Source organism: Narcine bancroftii, chromosome 3, assembly GCF_036971445.1.
Source record: "Narcine bancroftii isolate sNarBan1 chromosome 3, sNarBan1.hap1, whole genome shotgun sequence".
Classification (NCBI taxonomy): domain Eukaryota; kingdom Metazoa; phylum Chordata; class Chondrichthyes; order Torpediniformes; family Narcinidae; genus Narcine; species Narcine bancroftii.
This window is the reverse complement of record NC_091471.1, coordinates 96,329,339-96,344,008: the sequence shown is the minus strand read 5'-3', so window position 1 is coordinate 96,344,008 and position 14,670 is coordinate 96,329,339. Positions and strand designations below refer to the sequence as shown.

At 38.1% G+C, this 14,670-nt stretch overlaps 1 protein-coding gene across 18 annotated transcripts in view; it reads left to right on the top strand.

Moving 5' to 3' along the window:
• Window positions 1-14,670, top strand: part of tusc3 (tumor suppressor candidate 3) — a 548,930-nt gene that overhangs the window by 149,499 nt on the left and 384,761 nt on the right. For all 18 annotated transcript variants that reach the window (XR_011353548.1, XR_011353547.1, XR_011353545.1 and 15 more), the window contains exon 3: window positions 14,250-14,367. Coding sequence is in view for 13 of the 18 variants with exons in the window: in XM_069924583.1 (XP_069780684.1) it covers window positions 14,250-14,367 (118 nt within the window). In the remaining 5 variants the exon portion in view is untranslated. The remainder of the gene's footprint in view (window positions 1-14,249; window positions 14,368-14,670) is intronic.

Here is a 14,670-nt window from a genome sequence, read left to right as displayed (position 1 = left end):
CAAATGAATGTGCTGCCCCAGTATCTCGAAGTATGTTTACTTTGAAGCACAATATTTAAACTCATCCCTAACATTGTCAGTAGATCTGAAACGTTGTATTCAAATAGATGAGAGACCTGGACATAGACATCTGCTGCCTCTTTATTTTTCTTCAGCTTCTAACAATTTGCCATCACATGACCCAGGTTTTCTTCAATAATAACAAAGGGGACCTGAAGGTTTTTCCTTTTCCTGTTTCCCTTCATCTTTAATTATCATATTATTTCCTGATTTATTTTCAAATTTACTGGGATGAACCACGTTAACATTTTGAAAGGTTTTATTGGGTATCAACTTAACCTTTTGGGTCAAGGCATACTCATCAGCTAACTTATCAGATACTTGCCAAGTTTCTACTTCTCTTTGATCTAAGCATGATTTTATTATCATGAGAAACACATCTTTTGATTTATTCAACTAACATAATTTCTCTTAATCTGTGGTAATCATTCTTTCTTTCTCTTGATGTGCACCATTGGCCAAAGCGCACAACTTTTGCAGAGGGAAAATCCATATAAGATTGATTCATTGATCAGTTCTGAACTTTTGTTTGTCAGCTTCAGGAACAAATTTGTAAGCTTTAAGCATGGCTATCTTTACCATCTCATAATTACCAGCTTGTTCTGTAGAAGAGCTGAGTGAGCCTGCTGTGCTTCCTCTTTCATTACACTTCGTAACATGAGGGACCACTGATCTTGTGGCCATTTTAAACTTTCAACAATGTTTTCAAAATATTGAAAGTATTTATCAATTTCACTTTCATCAGAAGGAAGAACTAACCACCTATCTACTGGCTATAAACCTCAATTGGACTAGAAGGTAAAATTTAGCTTTGTCTCTGCCCTGCCACGAACCTCCTTGTCCCTCTTTTTCCTATAACTCCATTTGCATTCTTCTTTGTGTCATATCACCTTTGTCTCTCTTCATCCTCTAATTTCATTTTTAACTCAAATTGTCTTTGCCTTTCTTTTTCCTCTAACTCCATTTGCATTCTTTTTATCCAATTCCTCATTTTTTTTTTACTCATCCTTTCCAACGCCAGTTCCTGCTTAATGGATTTTGTGACAGATTATCGATATGTTTTTGGGAGATATATTGGGGTATGTTTTTTTAGTGTAGGTCACATACAAACACATTAAAACAGATCTTATTTAAAATATTGGAGCTCTGCTCATGCTAGACAGGCTGGGTCCATGAGACATTGCAAAAGCTTTGGAGAGTGCCCAAGAGACTTCACTAATGGATTGGAACTTGTTGGAACCGCAGGCTGCCTGGAGTGGAACTTGCTGTTCCAAGAGTGTCATGTGGTTTTGCAAGGAGAGAGGGCAAAACAGGCTTTTTCTCAGAGCGGGAGAGAGGGAGAGGTCAGTTCTGCAATCTTACAGTCAGCAGTAGCAGATGGGACTCAAACAGGACAAGCTGGAAAGATTGTGAAAAACCCAATTTGGAAGATGGATTGTGAGTGCTTAGTTCAGCCTGGTCAAAGCCCTAGTAATCTATACAAGAGGAGAGGACTGGCTGCCTAAAGAAAAAGGAACTCTGTGGTGACCTGAAAGGAAGAGGTTATCATCTGGAAAATCCTGATGGGGCAAGTTTCTTTGGCAAGCCACTGAAGTGGCTGGTCGCAAGAAATCAGTTGTGGGTGTCCAGCAAACAACAAATGTCTCTCTGAAAACTGACAAGAATCTATCTGAGCACCAAAGCCTGGTGAACTTGAAGCAGAGGCCTTTAAAATTTTATGCCCAGAATTAATGTTGAACTGATGGGAAGACTGGAGTTATGGCTACTACAGACTCACAAATTCTTCTTGCGTTGCCTTTGAAGAAATGTCCATCCACTCGAGCTGTGGTCTAAACGCTCTCAGTCCTTTTGTAGGCAAGATACAAACTGGGTAACTTCTGCAAAGCTTCCAAGGCCCTGGTACTGACCCCTCCAAGTAACCTTCACTGTTACTTACTTTGGCTTGGCTTCGCGGACGAAGATTTATGGAGGGGGTAAAAAGTCCACGTCAGCTGCAGGCTCGTTTGTGGCTGACCAGTCCGATGCGGGACAGGCAGACACGATTGCAGCGGTTGCAAGGGAAAATTGGTTGGTTGGGGTTGGGTGTTGGGTTTTTCCTCCTTTGCCTTTTGTCAGTGAGGTGGGCTCTGCGGTCTTCTTCAAAGGAGGCTGCTGCCCGCCAAACTGTGAGGCGCCAAGATGCACGGTTTGAGGCGTTATCAGCCCACTGGCGGTGGTCAATGTGGCAGGCACCAAGAGATTTCTTTAGGCAGTCCTTGTACCTTTTCTTTGGTGCACCTCTGTCACGGTGGCCAGTGGAGAGCTCGCCATATAATACGATCTTGGGAAGGCGATGGTCCTCCATTCTGGAGACGTGACCCATCCAGCGCAGCTGGATCTTCAGCAGCGTGGACTCGATGCTGTCGACCTCTGCTATCTCGAGTACCTCGACGTTAGGGGTGTGAGCGCTCCAATGGATGTTGAGGATGGAGCGGAGACAACGCTGGTGGAAGCGTTCTAGGAGCCGTAGGTGGTGCCGGTAGAGGACCCATGATTCGGAGCCGAACAGGAGTGTGGGTATGACAACGGCTCTGTATACGCTTAAAATGAAGCAATTTGCTTGCCAAAAGACCCTCCTTGCACAGGGCATTCCACTGAAAAGGCCCATTCATTCATAGAGCATGCTTTGCCCAGAATTCCACTAAAAATGGCTGGCCACAAGAACTGCTTCTCTTTAGCAGCCAGAATGTAACAAATTCTGGAACAGACTGTGACAACCTTCCCTCAGTTCTTCCAATGTATCAAATTGTTGCTGGGCTGTGACTTGTGTTATGAGGGTCCTTGTGTTAAATGTTAACTGTGATCATTCAGTTCTTCCTATCTATACTATCCCTTACAGTGATAATCCCATTTTACTAAAATAGGATCTCGTAATAATATCAATGATCTGGATGATAATTGGTAAATTAGATCAGTAAATTTGCAGATGATAGTAAGATTGGAGGTGTTGTGGGCAGCGAATAAGGTTTTCAAAGCTTGTAGAGTGATTTGGACCAGCTGAAAAATGGCAGATGGAATTTATTGCAGGCAAGTGAAAGGTGTTGCATTTTGGAAGGATGAACCAAGAAAGGACATGCATGATGAATGGTGGGGTATTGAGGTGTGCGGTAGAATGGAGGTTCCTGGGAATACAGCTACATAATTCCCTGAAAATGTAGTCACAGGTGGATAGGTTTGTAAAGAGAGCTTTTGGCATATTGGCCTTTATATCTCAAAGTATTGTGTACAGGAGTTGAGATGTTATGTTAAAATTGTATAAGACACTGGTAAGGCCAAATTTGGAGTTTTTTGTTTAGTTTTGGTCATCTAAGTACTGTACAGGAAAGATATCAATATGATAGAAAGAGTGGCGAGAAAATGTACTTGGATGTTGCCTGGACTTCAGGAACTGAGTTACAGGGAAAGGTTTATTTGCTGAAGCGTAGAATAATGAGGGGAGAATTGATAGAGGTTTTCAAAACTATGAGGGGGGTAGACAGAGTAAATGTAGGTAGGCTTTTTCCACTGAGAGTATGTGACATATAAGCTAGAGGATGGGTTAAGAGTGAAAGGGGAAAAGTTTATGGGAAACATGAGGGAGAACTTCCTCATGCAGAGAGTGGTGGGGGTGTGGAACAAGCTTCCATCTGAAATGGTGAATGTTGGCTCAATTTAAACATTTAAGAAGAATTTGGACAGGTACATGGATGGGAGAAGTATGGAGGGCTATGCACTAGATGCATGTCAGAGGGACTAGGCAACAAAAAAAAAGGTTCAGCATGAACTAGGAGGGCCAAAGGGGTCTGTTTCTGTACTGTATTGTTCTATGGTTGTAAGGTTCAAAGACTTCATGAACAGAAATACATAGGCTACACTGCAAGATGCAAATCTCTAGTCACCCACAGAAACAGGATGGCCAGATTACAGGTTGCCAAAAGAGAATTTAAAAGAACCTGCAGAATTCTGGAAAAAGGTCTTGTGGACAGATGAGATCAAGATTAATCTGTATCAGAGTGATGACAAGAGCAAAGCATGGAGGCATAAAGGAACTACCCAAGATTGAAAGCATACCACCTCATCTGTGCAACATAATGGTGGGATGTTATGGCCTGGGCATGTATGGTTACATGGTTACTGGCACACTTATCTTCATTGATGGTGTAACTGCTGATGGTGGTAGCAAAATAAATTCTGAGGTGTATTGAAACATCTTATCTGCCTAAGTTCGAGCAGATGCCTCCTAACTCATTGAATGGCACTTCATCCTACAGCAAGACAATGATCCCAAGCTTACCGCTACAGCAACAATGAATCTTTTCAATGTTAAAAGCTGGAAAATTCTTGAATGCCCAAGTCAGTCACCTGATCTAAATCCAATTGGGCATGCCTTTCATATGCTGAAGAGGAAACTTAAGGGGTCATGTCCCCGAAGGTGCTGCACTGTTGGTATAGCGGTTAGCATAACACCTTTACACCTCCAGTGATCGGGACCGGGATTTGAATCCTGAGCTGTCTGTAAGGAGTTTGAATGTTCTCCCCGTGTCTGCGTGAGTTTTCCCCAGGGGCTCTGGTTTCCTCCCACTCTTCGACACCTGCTGCGTGTATTGGTTAATTGGTTGTCAATTGGGCAGCATGGACTCGTGGACTGAAATGGCCTGTTTCTGTGTTGTATGTCTAAATTTAAATTTATAAATTAATAAAATTGAAACAAGAAAGAACTGAGAATGGCAGCAGTAGATGCCTGGCAGAGAATCACCAGAGGTGATATTCAACACCTGGTTATATCTGTGAATCACAGACTTCAAGCAGTCATTGCATGCAAGGGATATGAACCAAAGTACTAAACATGACTACTGTACATATCATTGCTATGTCCCAAATATTATGATACCCTGAAATGAGGTTACCGTATATAAAAAGTGCTGTCATTTCTACCTGGACAAACCAAAATGTATGCAAATAACCTTGAATAAAATCTGAAATGTTCACTTTAATAACTTGTAAATTGTTTGATTACTTATTTTAGATTGTGGAGCATCGGGGTAAATAAAGGTAAATAGTATCTTTGTCCCAAACATTATGGAGAGTACTGTAATCTGACAAAATACTCACTGCTCCTGTTCCTCAAAAAAACACAATTAAAACATATTCCAAATGGTCCTATTTTGAGGCCATAAAATATTTAAGCACTACATAAATCCAACACCTAGGTTTGAATATTGTTCCAATTGATAACATATTGTTCCAATTGATAAGATAATTCCTTGTATAAAATTAACCAAATTCAAACTCATTTTGCAATTTTGGATCATTGACAAATTATCAGTTATTAACTCAAGAATAATACCAAATATGGAAAATGTTCTGAAAAAATTAAAGTAAAAATACTCAGCTAGAGAAGAGAAGAAATTTAATTTGCATCATGTTACAGGATTGGGTAAAATTAAGTAATTGCTTATAGGGAGTATATTTCATTTTGATGAAGCAATATAATTTTTTCAGTGACAAATGATAACATATAGTGTATTTAACTAGGAAAATTTACCATGCATTTTATAGGAATATAGACAGTGGTTCAGGGAGAGAATTCCAGAGCTTTGGTCCCTGCAATGAAAATCACTTCCCTGCTTCTGAGTATTCTTTTGTCCAATAAAACATGGCATCCACGGGGATGAAATGAGACCTAGTTTTAAATGTGTAGATTGGTAGTTTGATGACACCACAAGGATTCAATCTGAAAATAAATCTGAGACCTGAGTAATGGAGTTTTGAGACACAAGACTTGCTCGTCTGACAAAAATCTTTTGGGAACGACATCCTGGCTGGTATCATGTATGGGACATCTTTTTTTGAATATTTTATTAAAAAAATTCTCCATACATGTAGTAGTCAAATTTGATTTATTAATACAAGTTACAATTATGAAAACAACCTAAAACTGCAAAACCTCTCTTCCCCAAAACTCCACCCCCACCCTCAGAATAGTAATATGAAAATAAAATATAGGTATATAAAGTGAAAGAAAAAATTAACTTTCAGGATTGCACAGAGCAATATCATCGAACATACACATTTAAATAAAATCTTTTAATACATTTCAGAGGAGATTCTCGTGGGTCTGGAGGCACAGGAAATACAATATTATAAATTTAAACCTTATATTTGAGTATGTGGGTGCCAAATTTGTAAAAAAACACAGCATATCAATTTCTTGAATTATATGTAATCTTTTCCAAAGGAATACAACTTTCAATTTCTGCATTCTATTGTGCAATACCCAAATATTTATTTGATTTCCAAGTAACTGCAATACATTTTCTTGACACTGCTAATGCAATTTTAACAAATTTTAGTTGGTATATTAGCAGTTATAGTTTAGGTCTTGTTCCTTCAATAGTTCCTTATAAAAATCATTTTTTTAAAATAAATTTTATTTCTAAATTTAAAACCACAGAAGATTCATGTATTTTACCACAATACAAGTCCATTTCAAATACATGTGGTATATAAAAGAAAAGAAGGAAAAAGAAAGAACCCCGCCCCCCCCCAAACCTCAAACCCTTTTCCCCTAATCCTCTAAAAATCAAAAAAGGAAAGGGACAAAAGATTTTCAACTGGAGCACTCCTTACTACTATAAGTCTTCTTCTAACATACAGAGACCTTTAGGAGAAATAGAATGTCTGAGATTCATTCAAATATTCATACCCACAGTTTATAAATATGGGCTCCATATTTTCCTAAATATATGAAATTATTTGTAATTTTATCAAGTGGTATACAGCTTTGAACTTCTAGTTGCCATCTTTCCATTCCCAAATCTATATCAGACTTCCAAGTTATAACAATACATTTTCTAGCTATTGCAAAAGTAATTTGAACAAACTTCACTTGACAGGTATTTAGTTTTAATTTATGTTTAATCCCTCTAATATTACCCAATAAAAATAACATTGGATCTTGTGGGAATTTAATCTTAGGACACTCCGAGTAGAATGCAAACTTGTACCAACTTCCTGTCCACATCTGAAGCATAAATCAGAGAAAGTCTGGCTCAATTTATTTAGCTTTTGTGGTGTCAAATATTATTGATAAATTATATTGTATCAACCTATACCTCATGTGTTTTTCATACTTTCTCTACACAACTCAATCCAATTTGCTTATTCAAATCTACTTCCCATCTTTGTCTTGAATTATGAAATCCTATTTTCTGAATACTGCAGAATTATATTTAAATACCCAGATGTTGAAATTGGAAGGATTTCATGTCTTGTCTTCTTACATTCCTTTTTCTTACCCTCTGCAAAAATATTGTAAATGACATTAAAAAAAAAAATTAAGTGGAAATAATGCAAATGTAGATGATCTGAAGTCAAGGTGGTATAGATGTAAATCCATTTTCTAAAATGTCCTCATTTAACTTATGCAAATTGTATGAACTGGAATTGAAATACAGTCACAATGGATGCATTTGAAAAGTCAGGAGACAGACCAGAATTCTTGAAACAGTGATGGTTATTGGTGCTTTCTCTTATAAAGATGGAAATCCTGTCAGCAGCTGCCGAGGATGGAGTTGGTTGAAAAACACAGAAGTTAGACATCGATAATTCCCTGGTTTTCTTCATGGTTGTCTCATCGCAGTTTCCTCATTTGATCCCAAAATATTGTGGATATCATTCTAACAGTGGTTTTTTTTTACAGAATATAGAGAAGCTGAATTTCCTGTCACATAACTTATAAACTTTAATTCATGTAGTGTACAAATATCACCATAATTCACCTAAAAATACATTTACAGGATTAATGCATAATTTCAAAAATACATTGGCCTTGGGGTACCAACCTTGAAAATTTCCAAATGGTTGGTCAATTGAAAAAAATAGTCTCTTTAGCTATTTGGTATAATTCTCTCTAATCATAAATTATTTTAAACTCCTTTAAATACTAATTTCTTCAGTTAACTAGAATATCTTTTCAGAAATCATCCTATTCTTTTCACCCTGAGGATTCTGTTGCATTTAATGTGTAAAAGAAGTTGTTCCCAGTTTATTTATGGCTTCACTGTAAATTCCAACTCCCAGGTAGTATAGGGGTTCCATTTGCACAAACATTGCTCTTAGCTCCATATTTAGACTTAAACTTTTTGTCTCATTGCCAGATATGCCAAACAATCTTTCCCCGATAAGCCACATTCAACATATCCTAATATCTGATATCTGCCAGCCCCATGGACCCAACATGCAGTAAAAATACCCTCTTGGTTTGTTAATCAACAATATCTCATTTCATATTATTCCCAGGCCTGCCAATTCCCTGCTTGCTTTACTTTTTAGTATTATACTGAACAATTTTTTTCTCCCAAGGTACAATGTGATATCATAATACGAATCATAACTCCAATTATTCTTTTGGATGTTATGAATTCCCTCATCCTTGTATGAAGAGGGTTGATCCCAAAGTTAATATGACTTCACATCCAATCATGTTGGCTTCAGATAATCTCATTGTTAACATCTGAATTTGAAGGGTTCAGCAGCCAACTCCTAATGCCAGTGGCTCAGTACAGGCTTTCAATGGCCTGTTAAAGGAGCCAACTGTATTTGTAAATAAAATTTTGTAACTATGGAGGTCTGTGCCCAAGATGTCAGTGCCTGTGCTCGACAGTGGCCACAAGGGATTGCAAACTCTGGAGAGTAGTGGACTGGCAAAGGGCATCAGAAATGGGAAAAACACCTGATGAGAAGGAGAGGCAGAAAATACGACCCAACAGGAGATTGACTGCAGCAGGAGACCAGCGAGGGTCTCTGCGGCTGAGGGACCACATGAGCTGCGGACAACATGTGGTTGGAGGATCCACACGGGTTGCAGGCTGCGAGAGACTAGCTCTCAGTAACCAAGTATTGGAGCTCAGATTCAAGAGGATGCTGAAAGCAAGAAGGATTTCTGAAGGGTCTTGCATGCTGAAGAATTTATGATCGTATTGGAGGTTTGGATATGGAGCTCGGGATGCTGAGGCACCAAACAGGAGTCTGTGCAGCTGCAGAGGCTGTGGGAGTACTGGAGGTGTTCCCTTAGCCAAGCGACACTAATGGTGACTCTTTGCCTTAATGCAAGCAGAAGGTAATTTTGGATAATATTACATGTCCTGAACTATTACATGACAATAAAGGAATTGAATCTTGAACAAATTTACTGGAGTTGTTTGAGTATATAGTTATCACGGTGGATAGAGGGGAATAGGTGGATGCTATATACTGGGATTCTCAGAGAGCATTTGATAAGGTGCTGCATAAACGACTTTCCATAAAGATACATGTAGTTGGAAGTAATACATTAGCAGGGATAGAGGATTGGTTAATCAATATAAGGCAGAAAGTTGAGATAAATTGATAGGCAACTAGTGATGAGGAGAGTACCACAGGGGTAGGTGTTAGGCCCATAATTGTTCACTATTTATATTAATAATTTGGAATGAGTGGAGTTAGTGCACCATATCTAAGTTTGCTGATGTCACTAAATTGAGTGGGAAAGCAAATTATGCAAAAGATCCCAAAAGTCTGCAGATAAATATGGAGAGATTAAGTAAGTGGGCAAGGGTCCGGCAGATGAAGTACAATGTTTATAAAATCGAGGTCATCCACTTTTGGGGAAAAATAGTTAATCAGATCAATATTTACATTGTGAAAGATTGCAACTTGCTGCAATGCAAAGGGACTTTGGAGGATATGTGCTTAAATTGCAAAACATTATTTTTCAGGTGCAACAGATAATCAGGAATTCAAATATTCATCTTCATTACTAGAGGGATTAAATATAATAGAATGGAAATTCTGCTGTAACTGTACAGGGTACTGGCAAGGTCGCATCTGGAGTACCAAGTACCATTCTGGTCTTCCTGAGAAAGGACACACTGCCTTCGGAGGCAGTGCAGAGAAAGCTCACTGGGTTGATTCCAAAGATGTGAGGGTCAGCCTATGAAGAGAGATTGGGTCGCCTGGAACTAAACTTACATGAACCCGTGTGCATGGGAGGGTAAAGGAAAGCCAGAGCTATACAATCCAGTGATCATTGGGTGATCAGAGGTGGAGAAGGTGAGAAAATTTAAGTTTTTGGGAGTCACTATCTCAGAGGATCTTTCCTGGACCCAACGCACTAATGGCATCGTGAAGAAAACATGTCACTACCTCTACTTCCTTAGGAGTTTTGTGGAGGTTTAGTATGACATCAGAAACCCTGACAAATTTCTATGGAGGTGTGGTGGAAAGTGTGCTGACCAGCTGCATCTAATATGGGAATACCAATACCCCTAAGCGTAAAGCATTCCAAAATGTCCAGGACATCACAGACAAAGCCCTTCCCACTATTGAGTACATCCACTGGGAACATTGCCATTTGAGAGCAGCAGCAATCATCACACAATCTGTTCTTGCTTCTTCTATCAGGAAAGAGATATAGATGCCACAAGACTCACACCATCAGGTTTAGGAAAAACTGCTACCCCTCTAACATCAGAATCTTCAACCACAAACTCAATTAGAGTCTCACTTAAGCACTCTTGTCCACTTTATTTTTGTGTTTTGTACAGTCAGTTTGTTCACATTTGTTATCTGTTTACAGTTCTTTGTTTGTTTACATGTTTACACTGTGCTGACCAATTAGTCATAATTCTTTTGCCCCTGCAGGAAAAAGAATCTCAGGGTTGTCATGTTATGTTTGTACTCTCACAAATAGATAAATAAGATAGAGGCAGAAAAGTTATTTGCAATGGCAGGTGAGACTAGAACAAGAGGACAATGCCTCAAGTTTTATGACATTGTTTAATGGATTTAATGTATCATGTATGTTGAACGTTTAGTGGGTGGGGAGAGGGGTGGGAAGGAGGGAGGGAAGGGAGGGGGAGAAAAGGGGAGAAAATGACACTCTGTATATTCAAGAGGGAAATGTTTATGTGTATTTTGGTGAATATGGTTCATAGTGTGAAAAATTTAAAAACAATTAAAAAGATTGAGGGGAATTGATTTGGATGGAGATGGGGAAGAACTGTTTTTTTTTCCCCAGAGTAGTAAATCTGTGAAATTCTCTGCCCAGAGAAGCAGTGGATGCAACCTCATTACATATATTTATGACACTGATAAATTTTTGCATTGCTGAGGAATTAATGGATATGAGGAAAAGGTAAGTAGATGGAACTGAGTTATGACCAGATCAATTATGATCCTATTAAATGGATGAGCAGGCTCAACAGGCCAGTTGGTCTACTTATGCTCTTATTTCTTAATTTCTTAAGTTCCTATATTTTACCTTTCTGTCCCAATATTAATTTTTGTTTTGTATTTTGTTTTAAAGTTGCTTCAAATGAGAGCTCTTTACTTCCCAGTATGCTATTTGTCTATATTTCTTGCTTAGTCTTCTTCATGTCATCAGTATTCCTTGTTGCAAAAAAATAGTTTGTGATTGGTGTCTGACAGTTGTTGACTTTTGGAAGGGGGAAATCTACATTTTTTGTGGACAGTTTTCTTCAAGCCCTATCTCTTTATTCCTCAAGATTCCAGAATCTGGATCATTCTTTATTGATTATGTCACACATTTCAAATTGTATTCATTTGAGTCATATATACAAGTCAAATCTATTACTGCTGCCCCAATTAGTAAGCAGGTATTGTTTTATAGTAAAGTCTTAATGTGCTTTGTTGATTCTTGTTGTGTGAGGGGATAGACATTGATTTAGTGTTCTATAAATTAATCACTTGACAGGCCAGAAGTGTTGTGGATAATGTTCAACAATTAAATCATTGGGGCTTTATCAGGTAGTATCAGATAAATCAGACAGTTTCAATAAACTTATGAAAAATTCACAGCAGCCCTAATTAAAATACCACTATAAAGTATAGCTGGGATAAATATTTGCTGGACTTGGAACATCATTTTATCAACATATAAGATATTAAATTTTATGTGTCAAACTTTGACTGACAGCTCACTTGTTGGTTTGATTTTCATCCCAAAGCTTTCTGTCTCTAGCAGAATACGACGCAGATGCACTAAAAAGAAAATTTAGCAGGAGGAAATATCCAAAGACCGTTTCATTGCATTCCCCATATCATTGCAAGTAGCTGATTGGTCTGACATTCTTTCATTGTGTAATACAGCTTATTTTTCTTTTTAATAAAAGCTCTCCTCTCAATATTTGCTTTCTGTGCGCTGAGAAAAGCTTACAGTCTATGCGATGGTCCATTTCGGTAAACAATATTAACATTATCTTCAGTCAAGTTTATTCATTTGTGTTAAAATAACAATGGACAAAGAGGAATGTTGGAACAAATTAAAACAAGATGTTGGAAAAGCTCAGTAGGTCAGGTAATAACATGGAAGGAAGAAACAATTAACAGATCAAGTCAAAATCCTTGCATGAAAGCTTATCATACAAAATATAAAACATATTTCAACTTGAAAGAAAGTTTCTGAATAGAAAGAATAGTGTGAATGTCTGATAGGGTGGAAACCAAAAGAGACTGAATAATGGGTCTCCATACACAATACAGCACTATAACAGGTCATTTCTGTCCTCCGAGTCCTTGCCCCCCAAATTACACCCCATTAAATTACACTGCGGCATGGTTTCGAAGGGTGGGAGAAAACTGGAGCCCCTGGAAAACTTCCTTGCAGACATGGAGAAAATGTACATACTCCTTACAGACAGTGTGGAATTCAATTTCAGGTCCGGTCCAGATCGCTGGCACTGTAAAGGCATCGCACTAACCACTACGCTAACTGTTCTGTCCTGAGGTGACAATATGTATCAGTGAAAATGGCACTTTATTGGCTGAAGCACAGAAAGCAATAACAAAGAAATCATTCTAAAATCGTATAGAACATTAGCTGTGCTACAACTTTAATTCTCATGTTACAGGAAGCACATCACAGTGCTGGAAAAGGTGTAATAAAGCTTAATGAGGACATTGGGATGGCTGCAGATTTATAGTGATGAGAAACTGGGCTGGAGTTGTATTCAGTGAAATAGACTGGTGAGATCAAATTGAGGTATAGAATCTAGATACCTCAAGATAAATAGATGAAAGGCATTAATAATAGAATAATAGAAATTAATAACTAAGCTGATGACATAAAGTTTGGAAGTGTAATGGACAGTGAGAAAGGCTTTAAAAACTTGCAAAGAAATCTGGACCAGCTGGATAAATGACCTGCAAAATGGCAGATGGAATTTAAAGCCGATAAATGTGAGGTGTTGCATTTTGGATGGACAAACCAAGGTAGGACATACACGGTAAATATATGGTTGAACCGAGGGATCTGCGGATATATATATGGTCGTAAAGAGAGCTTTTGGCACATTGGCTTTCATAAATCAAAGTATTGAGGATAGGAGTTTCAATGCTATGGGAATTATTTAAGGCATTGGTTAGGCCAAATTTGGAATATTGTGAATAGTTTTGGTCATTTAACTACAGGGAAGATATCAATAAGATGGAAAGAGTGCTGAGAAGATTTATTGAGATGTTTCTGGGACTTGAGGAACTGAGTTACAAGGAAAGGTTAAACAGATTAGGACTTTATTACCTGGAGCATAGAAGAATAAAGGTAGATTTTATATAGGTATACAAAATTATGAGGGGTAAGTTGGCTTTTCCCCCTGAGGTTAGGTAAGATACAAACAAGAGGAGATGAGTTAAGAATGAAAATGGAAAAGCTTAAAGAGATCATTTGGGTGAACTTCACACAGAGAGTAGTGGGAGTGTGGAATGAGCTGCCAGCTAAAATGGTGAATGTAGGCTAAAATTGGCCAGCTACATGGATGGGAGAGATATGGAGGGTTATAGACTGGTGCAGGTCAATGGCACTAGGCAGAATAATAGTTCAGCACAAATGAGAAAGGGTCTCTTCCTGTGCTGTAATGTTGTATGGTTCTTTATGTAGAAGTAATTAATTAATATAAGCAGGAGGAAGTTGGAGCAGAAAGGATTTTACTCAACAAATATGTGTTGAGGTGTGCATTGATATCCTTGAAGGTCAAAACCTACAAGAGATTAATGTTAGCTATTTTTGATAACATATGCAGAATGAACTAAGTTGCCATAAGTTTATGTAATTCCATGAGTGTATTTTACAAACTCAGAATTAATTTTAGTGTTTGGCTCTTTTTTTCCCACAGACAGGCAAATGAAGAGTACCAGGTGCTGGCAAATTCATGGCGGTATTCCTCTGCATTTTCCAATAAACTTTTTTTCACTGTAGTGGATTATGATGAAGGAGCAGATGTATTTCAACAGGTACGGATTTTGTTTTTCATTGTGGTTCCCTTCAGTTTTTGTGGTGAATTAAAATGATTAAATTTCAAACCCGGAAGTGTTGTAGGTATGATTGCTGCTGCAAATGTGTGGTTCAGAAAAAGAGTTTAATACCTCATTGAAAACAACATTGCTGCTTGGACAGTTGAGCCAGTGTTGAAAACTAAGGTGTGCTTTGCTGGAAATTTTGCTCATGTGACGCAGCCAAAATCAACCTTGTATATTTTCAGATGAACAAAATGCTGTGAATGTTGTCTACGTGGCCTTTGATAATGTCCATCATGG